Source organism: Gavialis gangeticus, unplaced genomic scaffold, assembly GCF_001723915.1.
Source record: "Gavialis gangeticus isolate Ggan-Ray unplaced genomic scaffold, GavGan_comp1, whole genome shotgun sequence".
NCBI classification, from domain to species: domain Eukaryota; kingdom Metazoa; phylum Chordata; order Crocodylia; family Gavialidae; genus Gavialis; species Gavialis gangeticus.
The window spans coordinates 160,168,433-160,178,888 of NW_017728992.1; the positions used below are offsets into that span (position 1 = coordinate 160,168,433).

Consider the following 10,456-nt stretch of genomic DNA (forward strand, 5'->3'; position numbering starts at 1 on the left):
AGGAAGATGTAGTCCTTCTGGCCAGGTGCCTGCCCATACAGCCCAGCATAGGGGCACCGGGAAGACCCTGCCTTGGGCTTCCCCCCCACCCCAGCCCAGGGTCCCTCAGCCTGGGGAATCCCAGGGAGCTGAGGGCAATTCTTGCTCTCCTGAATCCCAGAGCTGCTTGCTTTAGCTGCTGCAAGTCCCAGGGATAGCTGGGGGCAGTCTCAGGGAGTGGGGGGAAATTGTTCTGCTCTCTGCAAGTAATTTTGCCTCAGACTCATAGCAGCTGAGGCAAAACTGGCTGTGGAGGAGCAGGAGAATTTCCTTTTGATTCCTGAGGCTGCTAGAGACATTCAGGAGCTAAGGCAAGCAGCTCTGGTGTTTGGGAGGGGAAGAATTCCCTTCAGCTCCCTGGGGCTGCCCAGGACTGGGGGACCCTGGGCTGGGGTGAGGCGAAGCCTCCCCATGACAGGTCTTCCTGGTGCTCCGATGCTGGACTGCACGGGCAGGCACCTGGTTGGGAGGACTCATTCTCCCTCTCACCTGTGGCAGCTGCTAAAGCAATCAGCTGCTGGGAAAGGGGACAGGGGAGAGCTGCTGAGGGTTGAAAAGCCCCCACCACAGGGCTTTCCCCTTTCCATACATGCTGTGTTGATCCTGGCTAGGGAGTCTGTGGGGTCTGTTCCTTTCCCCTTCCCCCTCCCCCCCCAATCTGTATGAGCTGACAGCTACAGGCAGGATGCATTCTAGGGAGCAGAGGGGTGAGGCAGTCCCTGCTCCAGCAGAGCAAATAGCAGAGCCTAGGGTTGCAAAGCATCCTGGGATACTGGGGCACTGCAACTTAAAACTGGGAAGGGATCTGGAACGAAGTTCCATAAATCGGTTTGACCTACATCGGTCAAGTCTGATACTGCATCCAACCAGATTTATCTTCAACTGGTTGTGGCCACTTTGAAAGTGTTTTGTGTGAACTGAACTTCTGTTTAAACCAGTTTCCAATCAGTTAACCGAGTTTAAGTGTAACGTCTGTCCCTAGTCTAGGTGTCTGCGGTACACCCAAGATCCACCCTAATTAATGGTGGCAGAGGGGTAGTGACTGAATGGATGGCCTTATCTAAAGAATACATCTAGAACAAATGGGGTTTATTTACCTTTTAGCTAGATAGAGCATCCCCTGGTCAACGTTTAGCAAGTTTAGGCCTTAAACAATGTTGGGGATAGCTTTAGGAAGGATCAGCTTCCAAGTCCCTTTTGAATGGAAATGTAAGAGTCATGGGGTCAGAAGAAGAGCAAGCAAGAGGAAACATGACTCTGTAGTCTAATTCTAAGGGCAGGGAAGAGAGGAAGCTTTGGCTCTTGGTCTTTGCTCCCAGGACTGTTTATTCATTTTACATTGAAGGCTAGTCTTTGGTTAAAAAACAGAAATAATCCTTATGCCATTACTAAAATTTGATTGCTTTCTAGAAGTAAAGTGTAAGGTTTTTGATTAGTAATCTGTAGAAATCTAAACTGCAGCTAGTGGAGGTGAAATTTTAATTAATGATCTTCTGGCCTGGTGTTCTTTTTTTCTGCACTACAGGGAGCGTAGTGGGTGAGGGAGTGTTTTTCTTGTACGCATAAAACATCACTTGCTTTTGTGATGCAGCAGAGCAGGAATCCAAAATATTGAACTTCCTTCAAAATTTGGTATGCTTGAGAGGTCTGGCTGCAGTCGCTCTGTGGTTTCTCTCCTAACTTTCTCACGCTGCATCAAAATGAATTGACGAGAGTCTTGTCAGTTACACTGCTCTCCATGTGGCTCTAAATAGCTTCAGAAAAAGATTGGCAAAACCTCTAGTTAGTTTTCAACTGTCAGAACATTAGAAGGCTGGAGCAGTGGGAATGGAGTTCCCTGTCTGCAGACTTTGGAAGGCAGTGTTGCATTGGTTTACATATTACTCCTGTATGTAAGCCGATCTGTACAACTATAAGGGCTAACACTGATTTTTAATTGAAACTCATATTCCACAGGAATTCACATAACTCTCAGGAAAGCTTCCTGATGACCCCAGACAGTTGTGTGTGTTTTCTAACACTTGTCTTTTCCCCCTTCTTTCTTTTTATTTCTCATTTTATACTTATATTTCTTGCTCTGTTGATCCTTTCGTTTCGTTTTTTACTTCTGCTTTTTGCCTTTTTTGGACTTTGTACAGTCTTCCATGCCCTAAATCCTGGAGTGAACTTTCTCTCCTGCTTTAGATTCTTCTTCAAAATTGACCTTTTATTTTATTTTAGTTTTTACTGCTGACTTCTAGCTCAGGGCCTCCTCTTCACTTTCTACCTTTTCTCAAAACGGGCTGAACTACTAAATAATTATTTGCTGTGTCTGTTATTCCTCCTTCTTCCCCTCTTTTCTTTCATTACTTTTTTCATTTCCTGCTTGTCTAACTGAGACTGTCACTTGCTAAAGGCAGTGAATGTACCACCTCCATAAAGCACCATATCCACATGTGGTGAGGCTATTTACGCACTATCATGAAAATATACTGTGGCTGCTTTCAGTAACTAAGGCCATTCCTTCATCTTCTCAGAACCGCTGCTGTAACAGGGGGACTCCAAAATGTTCCAGTGTTTTACTACCCTCCTAGTGACAAAATTCTTCCTAATATCTAACCTACGCTTCCCTTGCTGCGACTTGAGACCATTGCTTCTTGTTCTGTCATCTGCCACCACTGAGAACAGTCCAGCTCCATCCTCTTTAGAACTCCCCTTCAGGTAGTTGAAGTCTCCTATTAAATCCCCTCTGTCTTCTCTTCTCTAGACTAAATAAGCCCAGTTCCCTCAGCATCTCCTCAGAAGTCATGTGCCCCAGCCATTTTTGTTGCCCTTCTCTGGATTCTTTCCAATTTGTCCCCATGCTTTCTGTAGTGTGGGGCCCAAAACCGAATAGAATACTCCATATGTGGCCTAATCAGTGTTGAATAGAGGAGAGTAATCATTTCCATTGACCTGCTAGCCACACTCCTACCAATACAACCCAGTATGCCATTATCCTTCTTGGGAACAAGGGGACATTGCTGGTTCATATTCAGCTTATTGTCCACTAACTCCCAGGTCTTTTTTTACAGAGCTGCTGCCCAACCAGTCAGCCCCCAGCCTGTACTGGTACGTAGGATTGTTTTATCCTAAGTGCAGGACTTTGCACTTGTCCTTGTTGAACCTCATGAGCTTTCTTTTGACCCAGCCCTCCAATTTGTCTAGGTCACTCTGAATCCTAGTCCCTACCCTCCAGTGTATCTACTACTCCCCCCAGCTTGGTGTCATCTGCAGACTTTCTGAGGCTTCACTCTGTGCCATTTTCCAGGTCATTGATGAAGACATTGAGCAAAACTGGCCACAGGACCAACCCTTGGAGCACTCCACTTGATACCAGCTGCCAACTAGACATTGAGCCATTGATTGCTACTCTCTGAGCCTAATGCTCCAGCCAGTTCTCTATCCACCGTATAGTCTGTTCATTCAGCCCATACTTTCTTAGCTTGGCTGTGAGAATGCTGTGGGAGACCGTATCAAGAGCCTTGCTAAAATCAAGATACACCACATCTCCCCACATCCACACAGCCAGTCACCTCATCACAGAAGGCAATCAGGTTGGTCAGGCCTAACTTCCCCTTGGTGAATCCATGCTGACTGTTCCTAATCACCTTCTTCTCTTTCAAGGGCTCAGAAATGGAGTCCTTGAGGACCTGCTCCATGATTTTTCCAGGGCCTGAGGTGAGGCTGACTGGTCTGTAGTTTCCTGGCTTCTCCTTCTTCCCTTTCTTAAATATGGGCACTGTTTGCCTTTTTCCAATGATCTGGGACCTCTCCTGATAGCTATGAATTTTCAAAGATGATGGATGGCCAGTGGCTCTGCAGTCACATCAGCCAACTGATCCAGTAGAGCTTGATTGAGTTGCAGCCTTTCTCAGTCTTCCCTCCTTGTCAAACTTAGAAAAATGTGTCATTGCTTCTTAAGGCTACATAACAATATTTTGAAAATGTGTATCATTAGGCCCAAGTAGGAAATTTCCAAAAGCAAAAATTGTGAGAAGAGATGAAGTTCTCTATATATTATGATGAGTGATTTTAAAAAAAGATTCTTCGTGTTTGAAGAGAAATATTTAAACTAATGCACATAAACTTCCTAACTGCTAATTAATACCTTTTCAAGCTGGAGGCTGGAACAACCTGGCTCTGATGCAGGCTATATGGCTTCGATGTGTCACCAGTGGAGGGGGTTTGCCTGTGCTTGTGCTGCAGTCATGCAGCTGGGAGCTATGCTGGTGTTGTCACTGCTTCTCTCAGCCTTCTGGCATGTGAGCCCAGCTTCTAGGTGGTGGGGAGCTGCACTGCAGCTGGGAGTCTGGAGTGGGGAGGAGGGAGGGAGAACTGGTAGCAGTGTGGACTCAGCTTTCTGCTTCTGGACCCAAGCACAGCTCCCTACCAGCTGAAAGCTTAGGTCACGCACAGCTGGGATGAGGCTGCAGGGTTGGGGAAGAAGCAGCGGCAGCGAAGATTCCTGGTGCAACACTCCACTGCTTAGTCTTGGTGTGGACAGGGATAAAGCCCTGGGATTCTGTGGGCCAAATCCAGCCCACGGATTATATTTTGCCAAACTGTATGTTGCTGACCCCTGCTCTATACACATTCAACACAGAGCACTGAAAATACATTTTTAATGTAAAATAAAAACTCAAGAGAGATTTAAAAACGCAATGTTATTCTTAAAAGGAAAATCCTGCTTATGATATTCTTAAATTATATTTAACCTATGAAAAGTAAACACATGGGGAAATCACTGCATTTACATTTCACTCTTTTGTTTACTAATCTGATTCAGGATCTGTTTTTTTGTTGGGTTTTTGTTTTCAACTGCTTGGCATTAAGCAATTTATAACACATTAGAAGTTTGCTTGTTTTGTCCACTCCTAACCCCTTTCTTAGTTTATTCTGGATGAAATTAGAATTTGAGAAAATTCTTTCGGCTGAAGCAGATGATGGTGTTCATACTTGCAGATGAGTCACACATGTAACAAACTTCAGATCTAAGTATTTTTCAGTGAAGACCACCATGTTGCTGGTTTTACATTTATCCTTATAACCTCTGGGAACAATTTAGGGTAGAGACTTCTATATGCCTGGAACTAAATTGTAAGGGGCAAAATGTTTGAATAAATTTCTTGCAAAACCCACTGTTAAGCAACTTCTTGTTCTGCACTTAAATTCATTGCTTTATATTTTTCATGAAAAAGTAGGCTATGGAGGATCAAATCTGATTGAGGTGCGTAAAGCATAGATAACCCCCCCTGAAGTCCAATCCATAATACTTATACCAGGGCTGTCCAGCTTCTAAGTCTGGGTTTTTCAACTTTTTTTGGTTGGAGTGTACCCCCAGCGGCCAGTCAAGAAGCAGGGAGTCCCCTAGCCGGTTGACAAGCGGGGGGGTCGAGGGCAGGGGCTGCCGCACACAGCAACAAAACCAGAAGCACCTGCAGCGAAACCAGAAGTTTCTCTGTCCCGCTGCTGCATACCCTCTGGGGCCTTCTGAAGTACCCCCAAGGGTAAGCGTATCCCTGGTTGATAGCTCCTGTTCTAAGTGGCCTGCGGCCATATGCCATACAGGCTGCACCAATTCCAATCATATGATGTGCGGGCTGCACTAGTACAAGCTTCAGGCCTCTGAGTGCTCCTCCCTTGCATTGTACACCCAGAAAGTCTGACATTTGCACTATGAGACTCCCTTGTTCTGTGTATGTAGGTGGTACTCCTGCCTTCCCCCCCAGCTTTCCCATTGTACTGCACTGCACTGCAGGCTCCCCTGGGGTCCTGCCCACTGGGGTGGGACAGGTAGTGAAAGCAAGAGGAAGAGGTAGGGAGCCAAAAACCTTGGCTACTGCTGCAGCAGGACCTGTAAGGTGAGTGGTGGCTGGGTGGTAGCTTGGGGGTTGTGCCTTAACCTGTCACAGGCTGTGGTCTTATACTGTAATGGAAAATGTTGAAAGCCATCAGAGCTCCAGTTTGCAACTTATGATGTAAACTTTTATATTTAGTAACTTAATAGACATTACTGAATGGGAATCTTTTTATTTCCTAAATCTTTTTTTGGTACTAATGAGAGGGGAGACGACAGAAATATTTCTGAAAACATAATGCAGAAAAATTGCTCCCAAATTAAACATGAGAACAGCATAAAAGATTCTGCTAAGGACGGTTGATCCACAATTTTGATTTGAATGTATGTTTTGTATCAAAGGTGCAGAAGATGAAACAGGCTCAACGTTACAATATCCTACGCAGTATATTAACCAAGAACCCTACATGCATAATCAAGATGATGATGAGCAGCAGGGATGGTTTTCATGGGCCTGGTCACTTGTTCCTGCTATTGTGAGCTATGATGGAGAGGATGGGTCTATTGGAATGGATGATGGAACAACATTGCATCAGCAGAAATTCCAGGCTCTCAAGGATCCTATTGTTTCTGTTGGGTTTTACTGTACAAAAGCAACTGTAACTTTCAAAGTAAGTATTTCTTTGTTATAGAGTCTATTAATTATTTTGCTAAGCAATACATTAATACATTAGAGGTTGAGATGTGCTCATTTATTTTCTGAATAAAAAAAAATTACATAATAGCTGAAAATATTAATATTTGAAAAGTTTATTTTTCAGTCAACATGTAATTAACAGTATCAGTAAATCTTGTTAATGAAATTAAAGTTAGTTAAATGATGAAAAGGTCTCATTCTAAAGGGAAATTATGAAAAGCGATAAAAGTTTAAAGTAAATCCTCCAGTGCCAGCACTCTTTCCTGCCTAGGCAGGGGGTTGGACTTGATGATCTGTTGAGGTCCCTTCTGACCCTAGCATCTATGAATGAATAGCACTATATAATTGGCAAAAAGAAAGTTCTTAATAGCAATGGAATGTTTATTATAATGTTGTCTTCTTCATCCACTTAAAATCTGTTCACATTTGCTCGACTTCATTTTAAGAATATTTTTCCTGATATAGCAGTTTGGTGATTGTTCAAGTGATTGTATTTGCTGTAATGTTTCACATAAAAATAGATATCTGGAAGCTGCTAATTAATTGATGCTTGAGTCAAGTTTTCATATCAGGTTTGAAATACCTAGTATAGATTTACCTTCATGCCACCTGTTTAATAAAAATCAATATGAAATAAAATAATAGCTTTCCTACAGTGTTCACTTATCTGTAATTTACTTTATTTTGTGTTTCCATGTGCATGTTAAAAGCCTGGTTCTACAGACCGTGCTCATGTGATCATATTGAAGTTGCTGGAACTACTTATGTGAGCAAGGATGACAGGATTGGGTCTTTTAATGTATCATTATAGGCTTGCTTGTTTAATGGATGTAGTAAAACGTTGTAAATTATGGAGTCTTACATTTTATATTTTTAGAATGTAAAGTGGTGCGTGAGAGCAGTATGGTGAGATTTCGGAGGAAAACATTAGAATTCATTGTTCTGTTTGCATGCAAAGAATGTATGGAATTAATTTGTGGTTCATATTTTGGTCAAAAAATAAGGTCAGTTTTCTGCATTAGCATTTGGAACAGCTGATACCATTCCAGCTAAAAAATCATGCCAAATTAAATGTAGCATTTTTCTAATAATGTTGAAAATTGTTCTCGTAATGTCTGAGTTCTTTTAATCAATTAATTGCTTTTCCTCCACAATAATTGCACACAGCTGAAGGGTGATCAGGTTTTTTAGAAAAATCCAATTTTACTTGAGTATTTGGATTACAGAATTTTACTTTGAAACAGCAACCATGTGTATATAGTCTTGGAAATTAAAGTAATGAGCTTGTGGGTATTTTATATAAAAAATTAGAACTTGAATTATTTCAGCAGATCAAAAACAAGCAAAACTGGAAAAGTTCTTTACTTAAATGCAAGCTTTTCACTATGTTGGACCTATTCCCTTGATACAATATTGACTGTTATTTAACTATGTAACGTATATTTTCCCATAGTATGTTTCTTTGCTACTTGAAAGATTTGATGAATGAATAGTTATAAGCATCTAAACCATACAAAAATGTAATAAAATTTACTTTCAAAATAATATGAGAAAAATTTAGGCATGATTTAAATTAATTAATTTTACTTTAGTTTTACATGTTGTGAGTTATTTGCTATTCAGAATAAATGCTATAATAAGTTTAGAGATTTTAGGCAAGTTTATAAACTCAGTTGATAGTGTGTCTGTGTTGCAGCTGCATATCTGTTATTTCATCTTTTACACATTGTTGATATAAGAAGAGAAGCTTAAATAAAAATACTATGGTGTTTAAAACTTTCTTATGCCATACATAAGATTAAATTGGCATATTCAGCTAGAAGTTCTTATGTTCTAATATGGATAATGTGTTACAGCTGTTTTACTGCACCTGTTTCCTGTCTAATAATAAATTTTGGCCCATAGTAAAGTTTAATTTGTCTTCATCAATTCTATATAGTAATGACAGATTACTGCTATTTAATGCTAATATTGGCTTATATAAGGTGTTTATCATATTGTTTCATAGCTCACTGAAATGCAAGCTGAAAGTAGTTATTATAGTCCTCAGAAAGTAAAATCCAAAGAAGTTATACGATGGGAGCAAGAAGGAACCACAGTTGAGGTAATTTTCCACTGCAACTAAGTTTTTCAATTTATAGTAAATACCTTGGCAAATTGAAGTTTAATAAATATTTTTCATCAGTTAAATATTCTGAAAAAGCAGTTGTTATTGGTTTTAAATTCCTATGTTATTATATCATTGTATTTATTGAAGTAATTTCTTTTCTGGATTTCTAGAGTGTAGAATACTGTAACCCTAAGATGTGGTAAGAATGTACTTGTAAAGATCATACTACTTGATAGACTTCTTGATTAATTAAAAACTTCAAATGAGTTTACCATGTTAGATTTTTCATTTTTTCTTCTTTTCTACTTATTTTTTTAATGTCAAATAACATAGCATTTTTCACCATGTCACCTTTTCTCCCAATAGGTTCTTATGATGGGTGAACCTTTCTTTGATTGCCAAATAGGTTTTGTCAGTTGCCAGGCTCTGTGCCTTAAAGGAATTATGGGAATTAAAGACTTTGAAGAAAATATTAATAGAAGTGATGCAGTAAGTAAATTTGGAATACTGCTTGATTGTTCAGCACACCAATGCTGATGTGCTTTATTGATACATAATATTGTAAAGCCATTGTTAATATCCATTTTGTTTTCTTGGATGTGGCATTAATGAAATAAGTCTTAACATATTCCATGCAGAGCTCAGAGGAAAAAAACTGAGAGGGAAATTACAAAAGTTTGAGATGATCCCTTTTTCTCACAGCTTTTTTTAAAGTGTAAAGGAATGTTGTTCTTTTTTGGGCTATGTGAAGGTCTTTCTGTTTAGTAGGAGCATCTATAACTGGGTGTTTTGGGGGAGTTTTTTTCAGTTAGAGGGCAGGGAAGGCTGTAAAATTACTAAACCATAAAACTTGTAAAATTATTTCAGTGCATATTGGCTGGCCTAGGGTTTCTGGTGTAGTGATCCTATACTTAATAATGCTTTCCAGTTGTACATCACTTTCAATCTAAGCATCTCTAAGTGCTTTTCAGAGATGGTTATTTTGGAGTTTTTAAAGCAAATCCTGACTATCCTTGCAACCTCTCATACTTCTGCGTAAAGCAAATATGATTGCCTCTAAGCAGTTTAGGCTTCCTGATCAGGCTTTCTACATACATAGAGTGGGAGTAAGTTGGTTGGGCCTGTCTTGACAGCAGTCCTGATTTTGTCAAAGAGGTAGAGTAGTCATGGCTATAGGGCTAAGTAAGAGCAGGTGGGTAAGCAAATAATGATTTTCAGTGAATAGTAAGCTGAGGATACTGTTAATGTAAAGCTAACAGTATTCTGAGCAAACAGATTTTTCTAAACAAATTCTCTAGTGATAGACACATTAATTCAAGATATTTTTATTGTAAATGGGAAAAATCCTTAAAGCTACTTAAGTAATTCTATTTTTAATGTCTTACCTTGACTTTTACTAGTATTTCTATTGAAATTGTGACTAAGGTTTAACTTAATCTGTTTTAAATTGTCAAGGAGATACAGTTTGCACGTGCATCATTATCTTAAGACAGCCCTTTGGTCTGTTTAGTTTCATACTAATACGACTTTTTTTCTCTGTCCCTTTTTTAAACCACATTTTCAGGAGGCCTACTTTTTCACTTGTGGAGAAAATCTGAGCACAAAAGGAATGACATACCTTACTAATTCACTATTTGATTACAGAAGTCCAGAAAACAATGGTATACGTGCAGAATTTATTTTGGATGCAGCTCATCATAAGGTCAGGGGATTAATGAGTTCTTGTTAACATTTTTAAAGGATTTTGAAATATGTGCATTTTGTAAGAGCTGCATAATGTCACCATTTCTTG

General features: G+C 40.0%; 1 protein-coding gene across 2 annotated transcripts in view; it reads left to right on the forward strand.

Moving 5' to 3' along the window:
- VPS13B (vacuolar protein sorting 13 homolog B) overlaps positions 1-10,456 on the forward strand; it is a 1,046,600-nt gene that overhangs the window by 138,895 nt on the left and 897,249 nt on the right. For both annotated transcript variants that reach the window (XM_019527996.1, XM_019527995.1), the window contains exons 7-10: positions 6,260-6,528; positions 8,563-8,658; positions 9,031-9,153; positions 10,229-10,366. In XM_019527996.1, the coding sequence (XP_019383541.1) occupies positions 6,260-6,528; positions 8,563-8,658; positions 9,031-9,153; positions 10,229-10,366 (626 nt within the window). The remainder of the gene's footprint in view (positions 1-6,259; positions 6,529-8,562; positions 8,659-9,030; positions 9,154-10,228; positions 10,367-10,456) is intronic.